Here is a 15,751-nt window from a genome sequence, read left to right as displayed (position 1 = left end):
CATACCAGATGACCCTTGTGTTCCCACAAGATGAACATCCCTCCTCACTATCTTTTGGAGATGCAGGTGCCAGGAGCAGGAAGGATCTCTCCAAGCCCACATGGTGAGTTTGGAGCAACATGAGGGCAACAGAGAAATTTCCAGTTGATCACACTGCAAGGACTCTATGTCTACTTCTAAAATCAAGAAATTTCAAATTTCCTCCCACCACCAGAGAAAGGAGAGCACACCAGATCACTGAACATTTCCACTGGCTAAAAAGTAGTGTTTTAATTATTCTGTTAGTGGCTCTCAGACACTATTCCTTGCCCCAAAATATAAAAAGTAAATATGAAGTATAAAACTGATAGAAAGAAAATAAACAGGGCACGAGACACTCATTACAGTATTTGGTTTCTTTCCTGAGGTATGGGGCCACACACACTGCATACTTTTCTGTAAAGCATTTTGTTTAAAAAAAAGCATTTATTTTTATTTCAGCCTATAGTAATGGAGTACATTTAGATTCTTACACTAATTAATGCTACCACCAAATTAAACACCAGTTTTGATTTGTGACTGCAGTACTGCCAGATGTCAGTGTAGGAGGCATTTGCACCATGGACTGACAAAAGGGTCTGACTGCATTTATGGTCAGACACAGATTTGTCTTCTGCATTTGAGGTTTTCAAGGTGGTCACTTGATTGCTGGAAGTTGAAACCAAGACAAACCCAGCGTGGAAAGGCCTCTTCTGAAAAAGAGCAATCACACCAAGAAGATGATGTCATAGTTTTTGGAATTATGACTGCACTAAGAAATGAATGGGTTTGAAGGGTCTTGATTTGATACACCCCACTGCAAACCCAAGAGTGACAGGGTTTCTTGGTTAATTTGCTAGGAAAGAGAATATTGTGACTTGGATGTGATTCCCTCCACCAACACTGGTCACAGTTGACTATAGAGTACTGAATCTGGAACTGAAAATTTAGGAAAGCAAGTAGCATAACGTGACTGAGATAATTTATCACCAGGCAATGGCACCCTGCTTATATTTATTCTGAAACACTTCTGGAAAAAGCATCTTATGAAAATCACCTAATTGCTTCATTGCAGAAGAGTAATTGTGTGGTCTGATACTGCTGTCAAAACACAGCAGTTACACAATGCCTTCAAAGGAAATAAAAACACATCAACATGGACTTAGCTAATTGAAGTCATACAGAGCTGAGTGGCAAGCACCAGTTTGGGCTGAGGCAGGACATTCTCCACCAGGCTGCAAAAGTTCCACTCAAAAAGGTAAATCTCAGACATCCAAAATACCTTGTGTTGTGGTTGGTTTCAACCTGAAAGTATTCAAAAACAAATGCCCTCATTCTGGAGAAGTTTACTGGGATTTTCTGTTTGGCTTGCTACAGGTGATTGGAAGCACCAAGATTAATGTGTGAGCAGTGATTGGCAAGGCACTTTAAGACTGATAACCCTTTAGCAAGAACAGATTTCATTCAAAACTGTAGAAAAGCAAGGAGTTACAAGGACCCTGAGGGAACCATTGCTGCCCCATCCTCTGTACAACAGACCCCTGTTTTCAAAAGATTCAGATTCCTGAATTCTAATGAAGAAACAAAAATTACATGTCAACACATTAGGAATGTGTTGAGGTGCTTTAAATCCCATATGAATGAACAGCTGGCACAGAACCAGCATCCCTGCAATGTGTTTAGCACATGTCTAACCTGGCTCTTCTCATGGTGACCCAGAGCTTCTCCTCTCCTTGTTGTGAGGACACACTCTCCAGAGCTGGGCAGGCTCCTCAAGCAGACCTTTTTCACTTGTGAGCTACAAGGAGAAAAGGGGCCAATTGTGGCTGCAATTCTGTCAGGCAAGAGGCAGGAACTGGGAGAAGCTCCTGCAGTATCCACTGCAGGATCCCCACAGAGGAGAGCTCACAGTGACCACCTTACAGTGCCCTTTACACAAGTACAGCATTGGGTGGCAAACCTGAGGCAACCTTCCCTGGCGACACAAGAAAGAGCCAACACTCACATGTCCCTGCTCTGGGGGATGTGTTCAGGGAATCATTTATGAGAGCCAAGCCTTCCATGCATGTCCCACAGGAGTGTTACCAATCAGGATGTGCCTGGAGCAGGATCACCCCTGCATGTGCTCAGGGACATCTTCACGACACACAGCTTGCTGCCACTGCAATTTGATCTTTAAAAGTCACTTTTAAGTACCACAGAACACAACAAGGTAACTAAGACTCAAACCTTTATGACAATTAGGAAACTCCACCCTTTGAATAAAGAGCCTTTTTACCTCTATCTTAATAGCAGCAAGAAATGCTGCCAACTTCCATTAAAGGAGCATCTACTTTCCAATCAGTGACTGTAGTCTCTAAGTAACTCCTACCAGTCCCTGGCAAAGCATTGCACTACAAATAATTCAGAGAAAGTTCTTGATAGGATCCCAATTGCTGGCACCTTTGACAATTTCACTTGCTGCCATGGAAGAAATAAAAATGAGATAGTATAAACAATCTGAAACAGTGCGCATTTGACAGAACATTGCTTAAGTAAAAACTGTATTTTGAAATAAATAAATCCTGTTGTGATTTTGATTATACTAATTATTTACTTTATTGAATTATTTCCACTTTTAAAATGTGTATGTTTTGTTCTACGCTGTCTACTAAGATGAAGAATAAAACCAGACTGATCATTTTTGCCTTTGGAACTCCTGTATCAGTTGCCAACACAATAATTTTACGTTTAAATTGCAAACAATACCTGGTGAAATTTTAATCCAAACTAGTAAAATTTTCAAATCCCCATCTTCAAACTGTTTCTGGAAGCATTTCTCTTCATACTGAATTATGAAACCTTTTTAGAGAACAGAATCAGTATTTTATGCCTGCATTATGCAACCAGATGACATTCTGAAAATGGAATTATTCAGAGGCAGCAATATTTCATCAAAGAACCACTAATGAACTGAAAAGAAAACCCTGGTGCTGTTACACTTTTCGCCCATCAGGCAAATACATAGAACAGATCAGAATGTTCTGTCCAAAGGCTGGGAAGCGCCCCAGGGTCTCCCAAGTGTCTGTGAAGATGTTGTACTTCAGGAAGAGCCGCTGCTCCAAGCTGGAGGACAGAGTAATATTCCTGCTCAAGATATAGACTCCATCGTTGTGCAGCGTGCAAGTCAAGTTAAGGCCGGATTTCGATGAGTTCTCATTGAGGTAGAGCCACTCTTTGGTGGCGATGTTGTAGGACTGCACGGTCAGCACGTCCTCGCTGGGGCTGGATCTGTGGCTGGGTCCCAGGTCCAGGATGCAGCCCCCCACCAGGTAGATGGTCTCCTCCACAGACAGCATCTGCTGCTTGCGCACGTGCACGTCGCACAGCTCCAAGTTGGTCCAGGAATCAGAAGTGGGACAGTACTGCAGGATGCTCATGTTCCTGCCTGGAACAGAGAGGAGACATTCACAAATCAATAATTCTGTCACAAGGCACTTGTGGGGGAGTGTTTTTCTTTCCTTTCCCAGCCTTTCCTGCAGATTGCTCACGCACTTGCAGGGCAAGCCAGGGGAGAAATGGCGATCACTGACAACTGCAGCTCTTTACCCTTGACAAGAAACTTTGAACATTCTGTTCCCTGGCACAAAGGACAAAAATGATGCTACTTCTGGCACATTACATGCTGTAAATTGTCTGGGCCCGCAGATTTTAGCAGAATCTAATCCCTACCTTTCAGCGTATGCTCTTAATTTTGTCTCTGATTGATATATAAGTATTTTTTTATAAAGAGGGAAATGGAGCAATATTCTCATCTCCAGAAGTGGTCACAGATGAATCAAACTATCATGAAGAGAGTACACTTCATTAATGGCTGCCAAGTGATGATTTATCATCCAAGCTTAACTCTGATACTTCGCATTTCAGTCCATGTTTCAGTTACATTTTCATGTTTCATTACTTTTAATGTTTCACTACTTCGCATTTCAGTTCCAAAGTTTTATGGAATAAAATTTGTAAAGCTGATTACATTTCAGCAAGTGGTCTGGATGACCTAAGGGCACCTTGTAAAGAGAGAAACACGCATTGTCGAAATCATCTAAGAACCAGGAAATCATCTCCATAATTCAGAACTCAGTGTGTGCATGTTTGCAATAGGGTTATTCCACAAAACATCATAATGCCACCCTGATTTATGGTGCAGTGAAGACCCTGGCTGTGCCCAAGGCTTCATTATATTATCACAGAATGCACAGGACTCAATAAATTCAGTCTCTCTCCAGTCTCTGGAGACCTGAGCTCAAATCCAACCCCAAGTGACAAGCAGGAACAGGTTTGCAGACTCTAGACAGGTCTTTTATTAAATCTCCTCCATGGTACCAGTCTGTCCTGCATGGTTACTTCCAGATGAGCTCCCAGGGGGAAGAGCAGACAGGGACACACTGACAGGTTCTGTGAGGGCACAGGTATAAATAGCCAGAAATATAACTGGACTGTCGTGAATGAAGTGCATCAGTGGCATGATCAGGGAGGTGCTGCTCCATCCAGCATTTGCACCCTGATTATTTTCATGGCAGTGCTCTGTGAAACTACAGCTCTACATATAGATGACCTTTGTCTACAAACAACCTATCATTCTCTGACTCATTAAGGGGAGGAGAAGTCCCAATTAAGTTTTATGACTATCTATAGCAGTAAACTTCCCCTGGAAAATGTGCTATTTGAGAGGAGGTGTATGAAATAGAAGTCCATTGCAACATGGCCCTCACATGCTCAGTCCACAGCCTGGGTCTTTTATATCCACTGAAACAACAAAAAACCCTAAAACAAAACCCACAACACAAAATATGAACACTCCAGTGCCTGACATGGAATTTCTATTAGGATCTAGGTTCAGAAGTGAGGGCTGCAGACTCAAGAGAAGGACTCTATTCAAGAAGTGTCATTATAATTTATAGTGGGAAATTCCAGATCCTACCATTTCTTGGAAAGTGCAGTCTCAGGAGAAAGCTCTACACAAATTTAAAATCAGCCCACAAAATCTACCAAAACTGAGGTATATACAGAAACACCAAAAGTTACTAAAAATAACATAATAAAAAAAAATTAATTGCTGCATGTGTTTTACATAGTAAAGGTAGCAAACCAGCATATAAACCTTAGTGTCTCTCATATCTTTAGGTCTGAACACTTTCTGACATTGGCATACTTCAGAAGGAAAATCACCAGTGTAACTGTGGCAATCCTGGTGTCTAAGTCTGCTACCAAGATGTCACAGAAAAACTGATTCTAGACCCTTCTTCAGGAAATTATTTATAGCAAGCACAGGTGTTTGTTGTCCACGGTGATCCTGGATTTATAAAGAAGCCTAAATGTGCTAGTTAAACCTACAGGCAGCAAGTACTGAGTCAGGAGGCTGACACAGGGTAGCAATCCTGACTGCACATGCCTTGTTCTGGAGTTTTAAAGGAATGGGATCTGCATCAGCAATGTGCTGATCTTCCTCTTCATGACACCAGGATTAGGCAGCCTGATGAAAGCAAAAGTATCAGAAAAGGAACTTGCAGAGTGCAGAGGGTGTAGGAGAAAAGCTGCTCCTCCCCTAATTGTGTAGCACTCTTAAGCAAATTAGAGCTTTTTCCCCTCACCTCTTCTTTCTCTCTCTCTAGATAAAAATGCCAAACCCCGAACCCTGGTTTTTAGAGATAAGGCTTCCCATTAACCTGTTTCAACCCCTTCTCCTCGTTCTCTTGTCTCACAGGATGTTTCCCTTTGGATGTGACATCTCAGCACAACAAGTGTTTCATGCCAGACATCTCAGAGTCCCAGTGCTGGCCATGAGGGAGCACAGAGGCCCCAGCAGATCCTGGGGTGACCAGAGGACTGGGACTGCAGTGCAGTGCAGCACAGCTCTCCATATAGACACAGGCACATTTTCCTCACAGAAACCACCAGGCTCTGGGTCAGAATGGTATGGACAAAATGTGCTTGAGGGTTTTCATTAGCAGAAGGACCTTAAGGGGTGGCAGTGTGTCTTTTATAAATTTTAAAATGATTCAGAGGCTCCAATCTGCTCAGACACTAGAAGCTTGTTCTAACATCAGTTAAGTTTTGATTGCAGTACTGTCTGTAAAAGCTGATCTGTCTTCCAATTTCCTTCTCTGCTTGGAAAGAAAGCCTTAAAACTGCTGTGGTCAACTAAAGTGGGCAAAGGCCAAATTCAAACTTACAGAATCCTGGTAAATACTGAACATTTGACATGTTTAAAAAATTAACTTCCAAAGCTCTGAGAAAATGTCTTCCTCCCAAAAAATGGCACTATGTACTTAAGGAATGAACAAATGGAAGCTTTTTTATTAACTGAACTTATTTGCCGACTAGATAAAAGAAAAGTAATTGTCAGAAGAGAATGAAACTTCAAATCCTCTCCTCTGTAGAGTGTCCACAGAAAATTTGGTATAGAAATTAAGCTGAAAGTGTTGGGTCTTGCTTCTGCTTTTGATCATTCATTTCCATTATTAAGGTATAACTTGTATTTGCCTGTGAAACACTGAAGTCCTGTAGTGAAAAGACCATGACATCTACTAATACATGAGAAATACTAGGGCAGGAAGATATTTTCTATGAATTTTTCCTTCTGACAGTCTAAACCAGGTATTTAAAAAGCAAGCAAAGTACACCTGTTGAGACTTCTATCTACTGTGTGATCAAAATCTAAGAAAAGGGGTAGTGGCTAAGCTGGGTGCTGAAGTACCCATCAAGTAACAGAGCCCCAGGTCCACACAGGCTCTGAAAAGAAAAACTCACCTGATTCTTTACTGACAGAGCTATTGTTTTGTTTTGTTTATTTCATCAACAATTTTCTACCAGCAATTTATTTCTATGTGTTTTAATCAGCATTACGCGGCCTTCTACACGAGTTCAAAAGCTTTCATGAAGAACAGCAGAAAATTATCTGGGCCTTGGAAACAACCAGGTAAAAAGCAACAAGAAGTAACAGCAAACTTGTTACCTCGTGCAGTGTATCCTCCAATAACGTAGATCTTGCCCTTGCATTCACAAGCTGAGAATTCTGCAAGAGGGTTTGGCATAGACGCCACAAAATTCCACCAGTCATTCTCCGGGTTGTAGCACTCCACATTGGCAAGGGACTGGCCACCGATGGCATAGAGCTTTCCACTGACAGCCAGGAGCTTGAAGTTGGACCTGAAAGAACAGATTGCAGCACTGAAATGAGGTGCATCCATGTGCAGAAATACAGAGGAAAGTTTTTCCTACCCAGGCTCTGACACACTCATTCACAGCTTGCACCACTGCTTGAGGTATCTGCAGCCTCTGAACTCTCCTGTGCCAGGCCAAAATGCTGTAACTACACTGCAATTACTCAGGACAGTAACCAGTGACAGTCTGAAAGGTATTGATGATGCTGCTGAGACTGAGGAATATTTTATTTCGTATTTCAGTCTGTGCCAGTTCAGCTCTAGATACTCAGTTAACCAATGTGCTCAGCAGACAGGCCATTTTTATCAGGCTTTTAACAATGTGCCACTGGTAGAGAAAAGTGAATTACATGGACACACAGAGAAAGATATAATTTCAGTTAAAATTGCAGAAATTTCAAACAAGGCTTGATGGATGCCTATGAATGCATACTTGTTTTAGCCATATTATGGAATCTCTTTAATAACCCTAATAAAAAAGCAATTTATAGTGGAACACATTGAATCCTGTTCAGCAAAAGAAAGAAGAGAGAATCCTCTGTAGCCTATTCAGCATCAAACTACTAAATACATCCTCTGAAGCAAGATCTAGCTGTAAATTACATTCTACCCACAGCTGCACAAAAATGACATTGCACCCCATGAGCAATGCCCTCCAAATGGGTCATTTATTTCTTAGTCTGTTCCACTATGCTCTCGAAAATCACACATGCCACAGGGCAACTTCCTAATTCGGAAGCATGAGAAGTCTCCTATCTCACACCCTGAAGGTAACACAGACAGAAACAAATGGTCCATGGGTGTTAGAGGTGCAGATCTGGAGGAAGAACCTGGAGGATGTGAAGACAGAACTCTTGTATGCTGCTCTTCCTTCCAGCTAGGGCAGCTGGTCTAACAAAGGATGAGCTTTTCCTCTCCCCAGGAACAGTCTCACTGCCTAGAAAGGTTGTTCCTTCTCTTCTGCTGAGCCAATTGAGATTTTACCATTGCTATCCCAATTAACTGGATGTGTGGCAGTCCCTGGAGTGTACCAGCTCAGCACAAAGCCAAACAGGGAACTGTGTTATGTCTGTGAAACTGAAATGGTGTTTCAGACCTGCACTGGCCTGCTGGGCAGCAAAGGGAGTACCACCCTGCAGGAAACCAACATTCAAAACTTACCCCTAAGTACTTTTGCAGGGTTTTGTCTGGATAAAATCAACCCTGCCTAGCTGCAAACTGCCCTGCAATTTATTTTATTAAATCTATTTGGAAAAACGATTTGTTTCCAGATGGAATCACTTTGTTCTTGTCAGCCTGATACAGCTTTGGAAACTAAAATGCTCCTTTGGAGGAATTAGTTGCTTTTTATTCTTATTTTTTCCCCTGACATCTACGATTAGGTCAGTCTGTTCATATTCCCTCAATAGCAATTATGCTTTCCATTTCAGAGAATCCATAATAACATGGCAATCAAAAGCAGGTATGAAATGAGGATAACTACTTGCAAAACATTATGATTTTGAAAGCAATATACTTATTGCAAAAGTTAGGACAGAGAAAAAATTTCCACAAATTAACAAAGGGGCAAAACCACTGGGAAAATTATCTACTGAAACACAAACAGCACAACTTTCAGCTTTAAATATTCTAAAAGGAGACCACAAACCTTTGTGTCAGTCATTTAACCACTTCCAAGCACTCATTAAAATGGATGACATTCAGTAGAGGTATCTCAGATTTATGGAATTCATTAACAATAAGGTTCATTTTACTCAAAAGTAGCTGCAAGTATCCATCAGCACACTTCATATGAAAGTTTGGACAATGGCTCAATATGTTATGAAAAACTCCTGCCATTCACCTTCCCATGCCAGTAACAGCAGGTGTCTTTATGGAGAGTGCACATTAGGAAATACTTAGTGCATTTTTAGTCTCTTTCAATGTGTTGGAGCAGCTGGAAACAAGGAAAGCAAACACTGAGCAGGCAGCCAGCTCTCCACAATCAACAACTGTTCCATGGACTACAGCCTGGAAACAGCGGGGCCGAATCAGTCAGATTCCACCATCACAGAGCTCCACTCGCACCTGTGACTTGTCTAAACCTGAGGGATCAAGAAGTACTTCCCAAAAACCAGGCTTGTCCCTTCTTGCTGGGACAAGCCAAGGTACAAGCTGTCTTCTGCTGCCCTGAAGAGGAGCCCAGGAACAGCAGTGAGAGGGAGCTGTGGGGTTTCACCATCACTCAAAATTCGTTCTTCGCTCGACAAAGTGCAAAGCGCTGCGTGCACAAAGGAAGGAAAATAGAACAATGCACACAAAGGAGCTGGAGCAGAGAGGCTTTCTGCATGCAGGACAACATTGCACAGCTTCCCAAACCCCCCATGGCTCTGCACTGTGCTAGGTGTGTCTGCAGGAGCCCGTGGGGCAGCAGCTACGAAGGACACACACAGTTTTTGTTCACTGACAATCTCACTTAGTGTACCACAAAAAAGAGTTAGCCCAGTTACTGGGGAGGACCTTCTGATCAGAGGGGTGGCTAAACATGGGAACAAGAGGCCTGGGAGGAAGATTCCAGTGTAGGCTGGAATCTACACTGCTGGAGGATTTCAGGAGCAAGTTAAATATGTATTTATTTGCAAGGTAGCCTAGGTCTTGCTGCAGAACATGAGCTCTGGAGTAACCAGCATTGTTTCTTCCTGCCAAATTTAACCTTAAAATTTCTCAAAAATCACATGACCTCTTTATTCTAGAGTTAAAGCTCTAGAACTTACAACAGAGACAAAGAACCACAAAAGCACAGTTACAGAGCAATTCCAAAGCATTTTACATATTTCCAATGAGTTCTTTTTCCCTTTTTTTATATTTCTTATGTGAATTTACAGAATACACTGCATCAAACATTTAGCTTTAGAAGTATGTGATACATTTGTGGTAAGGTATGGATGGTTCTAACTTAAAAAAATTTTGAAGTCTATTTTCTTCCAGCACAGATGAATTTTGAGTGAATTTTAAAAAAAAGCAGTAAAAAATGAGGAAGGAGAAGGTCTCCTGAACAAGCAGCATTCCCCAGAAGCATCATCTCCTACATTCCTGTAAGAGTCCTCAGAGTGGCAGCAGTTCAGGTACAGATTGCTTACAAAAATCATATTCCATGTGCATAATTCCAGCCTGGGCTTACATGGGTTTTCCAGGCCTGGAAGATTTACCTGCCATGAGTGGGAAGGTTCTGAAGGAAAACAGAAGGGGAATATACACCTATAACTGGCACATGCAGTAGAAATCCTATGAGTATGTTGTTTTTAAATAATAAATTTCACCAGACAGTGTTCACTTAAAAAAAAAAAAAAAAAGAAAATGTTTGGAAAGGTATTCAAGGACATTACTGAAACACTTTGTTACCTTCTTGACTCCAAAGACCACAAGTGATCTTGGGCAACACTAACATGGAGCTGCTTCTATTAAAAAGTTCAGGTCATTCTCTCTCTTGAGAATTCCAAGTACAGAAACATGCTTGGAATGAAAAGGTCTAGAAAACCTGATCTGCTGTGGACTATTTGTGATCAGCACTGGATTTAGCACTCAGACGATGAGAAATTCCATGCTCAGCCACAGGCTTCCTTGGTGAGCCTGAGCACATTATTTTAGCTCCCTTGGGTATGCATAAATTGGGAATAACACTCTCTGAAGCTCCTGGGGGCATCACAAGAACATTATACAGGACTTGCCTATTGTGAAAAAGTTTGAAACTAAAGTAATAAGAACTGTACACCTAAAAAGAAAGTCAACAGTGAAGACCCAAACCAGAATGGCTGCTAAACATTCAGGTGGTTTTTGTCTTCTACTTGGAAGTAAATTAGGAGTGTTTCATCTAAGCATGAGGAGATTACAACAATGGAAATAATTCATGATAGAAACACCATAGAACTTGAAAGGTTTGTTTAGGATAGAAAGCTCTTATACGAAGAGTAGAGCAGCAAAATTATATCCATAACTCCTCAGCCTTCCTTTGAGGCCAACACATGCAGTCACTCATGCAGGACAAATCCAGATCCAAACCAACTTCAATGGAAACTAGAGCCCTCCCTGAAGGTATGTCGAATTTCATCCATGGGATGTAATTGTATCAGCTGACATAAATTCATTTGCCAGACAGTCACATGGCTGTAATTCCTAAGCAGAAGGCTGGGCAACCACCCTGCTTATTTTACTACATCATAACAAACTAAAAATACAATGCCAAGCAAACTGCAGCTCTAATTGCAGCACAGATGTGTGGCAGACAGGCATCAGCACTGGTAATGCAGCATGCAAACCTCTCATGTTAAAAATGGTGCTGCTCCTGGCTCCTAGGGCACAGGCCATCCCTCCTGCAGGAGCACCAAGCAGGTCATCAGGGAGCCAACATGTTATGTCAGATAGAAAAAGTAATAATTAAACTGCAGAGCTGAGACTCTGTGAAGTTGGTAAAATCAGAAATGTGTTTTGTGAAGGGGTCAGCTGTACTCAGGGAACAACATCCTCACTGCTACTTTGCAGGTTTAATTCTGGGGACTTTTTGGCCTGCAATAACTACCATGGAATTTAGGAATTAAGATTATTCCAAAAATATCCATTTGCCTGCTGTCTTTCTGCAGTAAATGGCCAGTGTGAAATTCTAGCATAAGGAACACCTTGCTGTCAACTTTGATGGGTTTGAAGATTAAGTTCAATGCCATTGAAAACAGTACGTTTGTTTATTTCAAGTATAATGATTGTACATCCTAGCAAAAACAAAAAAAGGGAAAGTGTGGAGGAAAAAACGCTGATCTAGAGTTTGAATACACAAACTGTAAGGTGCAAAAAGGGCCTTGAAAAGGTTATTTTTTAAAAACCCACGTTGCAGAGTCAACATACACAGTAACAGCTCTCTTGCTGTAGACATCACAGAAACAGAACCTCGTGATTTGATCGATGCGGCGCTTCTGTGATCAAGTTAATTTCCATCGGAGACACTGTGTGGGCTGACCCCACCCTGCTTTTCTAGTGAGCCCAAGTGCTCCCAACCCCGTTCACACGGGTCCTGCTGTCAAATGAAGCTAGCTAAAACATCTCTGTTCCCCAAGTACCTCAGGGAACTCTGCTACAGGCTCAGCCTCTAAGATTAAAGTTCTGTAAGAAAAGGTGTTTGTAGTGCTTAAAAGCCAAACATTCCTTTTACAGATGAAACTTTTCCCAGAGCCGTTCCAAGCAGTCAGAAACCCTGAGAAAAATGGTTTCTGATCAGTTGCGATGACTGATTAGGGAGGTGGTTATTTTAGAAAAAATCTCACAATACAAGAAGTGGGGGGGAAAAGGATGAAATGGGAAAGACTTAATTTTAGGTCTAATTCCTGTTTTGAAGGGGTTTAGGTGGCAAAAGCTAAATAGAGCCAGGAATAGAGGCTGCAGTTTAACTACCCAGACAAAAGCATTTATGCCAATGGCTTGGGTTGGCATAAATGCTCTTTCTATTCACTCCACAGAGAAGAGGATTTCCATTCCACAGTGAATTTTGGCCTCCTTACTTTTTCAGAGAGAAAAGATAAAATTTAAAATACTTTTACTAAAATGGAAACAAAAGAGGAAGTTCATGTTGGAAACAAAGCCAATTTGTTTCAGTGAAATGAAAGCCTTTGTTTTGATAACTCCTAAGTGTGGCTAAGGTAGAGGAGCCACAACCTTGGCCAGGGAGAAGGCCTCCCTTCTTGGGTGCTCCTCAAGGCTAGGTCTCTATTACTCTTTCAAGTATAAATTATGCTTGAAGTGCTTCTGAATGCAAACTAAAACATCAATGTGCAGTAAACGGTTCAAAAGGATAAAGGTAAAAAAGAAAAACTGTCAAAACGATGAATGATTCCCAGATCCAAACATTCCCATCAAGTGAGAAACTTCTCACCATCTTCCTGACGTTTTCCTGGTATTTCCCTGAAGTGCAGGCCTACAAAACATTCAGATTTTTATGAAATGGACAACTGCTGTAACTAAATGGTTTTGGCCATCTCCAGCTCTGGTACAGCCTGCACATCCCGGCTAAGAGCAGGAAAGCTTGTCACGTACTTATGTGAAAAGTGTGTATTATATGGCTCTACGCAGATATTTACCATATGTATTCTGATGCATTGATTAGTAGTGCTGTATTAACATTTTAATAACATGATAAATGTAGTCTTGTAATTAAAAGGTAACTTTTGTAGTTAAAATAAGAACTATGTTAGTGGGATTTTTTCAAAGAAAGGAATGAGGTATTTGCACCAGATAGCAGCCCCAGGACACCTAAATCTTTCAGAGAAAAAGAATTTATTGCCCTCTTATCAGAAGAAACTAACTTCTTCCCTCCTTGAAGGCGCTGTTAGGATTCAGAGGAAGAAGCTGACGATGACCAGACAGAATCCTGTATTTGAATGGAATTTATGCATCACGTATGAAGTGTATGAATATGCAACGGGTTATTGTTTTTAAGGGTTAATTCTTGGTTAATGGGTGTCCTTTTTGGGACTTGTGCTGCCCAAAAAAAGGTACCCGGCCATCCGTAACTCTTTGTCTTTATTGTCTCATATTGTCCTAATTCAATTTGTCCAAATTTTTATTACTCTAATTGTATTACTATTTTTATAACCATTTTAATACTATTAAACTTTTAAAATTTTAAAAACAAGTGATTGGCGTTTTTCACACTTATCTGGAGTTACAACACACCAAAAAGAAAGCGGGAAAGGAGTTTTCTCATTGGGTTTGTTTGGTGGTTCAGAGCACAGACAGGTCCGCATCGCATCCCTAAGGCTGAGCCAGTGCCATGCGAGTGAGTGAACAGGATCTACCTCAACACCAGACAGGGACACGCGTGTAGCCCAGGGAGCACAGGTTACCTCTTCTGGTTCATCGAGGCCAGCTGGCTCCACTCGTTCAGGCACGGGTTGTAGCAGTGCGCGGCCGAGATCTCCTGGCTGGTGATGCGGTAGCCGCCCACGATGAACAGGTAATTGTCCAGCGTGGCCGAGCCGTAGCCGCGGACGCTCACCAGGTCGGCGGGCAGGTTGTTGGCCAGCGGCAGCCACCGCTGCGCCTCCTCGTCGTAGCGGAGCATGGCCCAGGGCGCGTCCCCCGCGGGGTGACAGCCGGCGGGCAGCCCCGGCGGGCAGGCGCCCATGAAGTCCCCGAGCAGCAACAGGGTGGCCGTGCCCCTCATGCGCCGCTCCCGCAGCTGCTGCTGCAGCGCCGGGGGCAGCAGGAGGTGCGGGCGGGCGTCGGGCCTGCGCAGCACCTGGTGGTAGTGGGCGGCCATGAAGTCCAGGCAGGCGTCGTGCAGGTCCTGCAGGCCGTACACCTGCGCCAGGCGGTGCAGCTCGAAGCAGTTGCCCAGCCGCACCTGCGACAGCAGCAGCCGCAGCAGGGGCGTGACCTGCAGGTAGGACGCGGCCTCCACCAGCTCCTCCAGCAGCGGCGGCTCCTCCTCGCCGCCCTCCTCCTGCTCCAGCCTGGCCAGGCAGGACGTGTTGATGAAGTCCAGCACCAGCTCCAGCCCCAGGGCGCTCAGCCCCCCGCGCAGCAGCTGCTCCTCCTGGCCCTGCCCTGCCTCCCGCATGCCCGAGCGGTAGAGCGCTCGGAAATAGTCGCTCTGCTCGATCAGCTTCCTCTTGCACACCGGGTAGCACTTGTCCCCCAGCCGGATCTGCACCACCTCCTCCCCGGCGCCGGCCCCATCCCCTGCTTCCCCTTCCCGCTCCTCTTCCTCCTCCTGCTGCCGCCGCCGCCGCCGCTCCGCCAGGGACATCGCTCACCGCGGGCCCGGCCGCGCCTCAGCCCGGCCGGAGCCGCCGCGCCGGCTCCTCCTCCGCCGGCCGGGCCGGGCCGAGCCGGGATGGGCGGAGCGGCCCCGGGATGCCGGGAGCGCTGCCGCCGCTCCGGCCCTGCAAGGAGTGACAAGAGGAAGCGAAAAAAAAAAAAAACAAAACAAAACAACCGCACACAGGGAGGAAAGAGAAAAAAAGCCCGAAAAAGGCAATGTTTGAGCGCTCCGGCGCTGCCCGCCGGGGGGGCCGTCAGGGCATCCCCCGGGCCCAGGCAGGGTGGGTGTCCGGGGCACGGTGGAAAGGCCGGTGCTGGGCTCCAGGGCACAGCCCAGAGGCGCAGCGATCCCCCCTGGTGCTCCCCTCTCCTGATTTGGGCCGGGATCGCAGCTGCAGCCGCAGCTCTAACCCCTTGCCATAAATGTACCGCTGCATCCCTGGCCAGGGGCAGCATTCCCCAGGCACTCGCGCAGGGAAAAAGCAGCGGGTGAGCGGCACAGCCAGCCTGGTGCCATCGCATCCCCCTCTCTGCCGCATCCCTTCCCCAGCTGAAACCCCCGGGGCTCCCCCTGCACGGCCAGAGCATCACAGGGACCCGGGAATAGCAAGTGCGATACGGGACTCTGCTCTGACCCTCGGCTCCCTGCGTGTCTCAGCCCCTGGTTTGCCCTGCGAAGACGCTGCATAACCTGTTCTGCTGCTCCACCTTTTCTATTTACACTGAGTTCCTGGAACAGGACATCTCAG

General features: G+C 44.3%; 1 protein-coding gene across 1 annotated transcript; it reads right to left on the bottom strand.

The window, feature by feature from the left end:
* Nucleotides 1-244: 244 nt before the first annotated feature.
* On the bottom strand, nt 245-15,116 carry KLHL42 (kelch like family member 42). Its single transcript, XM_054631559.2, has 3 exons — nt 14,084-15,116; nt 7,010-7,203; nt 245-3,445 (listed from the first exon to the last, which is right to left on the bottom strand). Exons 1-3 carry the CDS (start codon nt 14,986-14,988, stop codon nt 2,994-2,996), a joined length of 1,551 nt encoding a protein of 516 aa, XP_054487534.2. The 5' UTR covers nt 14,989-15,116; the 3' UTR covers nt 245-2,993.
* Between the last annotated feature and the right edge of the window lie 635 nt (nt 15,117-15,751).

This window comes from Agelaius phoeniceus, chromosome 5 (assembly GCF_051311805.1).
Source record: "Agelaius phoeniceus isolate bAgePho1 chromosome 5, bAgePho1.hap1, whole genome shotgun sequence".
NCBI lineage: Eukaryota > Metazoa > Chordata > Aves > Passeriformes > Icteridae > Agelaius > Agelaius phoeniceus.
The sequence above is the reverse complement of the archived record's forward strand: the minus strand, read 5'-3'. Positions and strand labels throughout refer to the sequence as shown.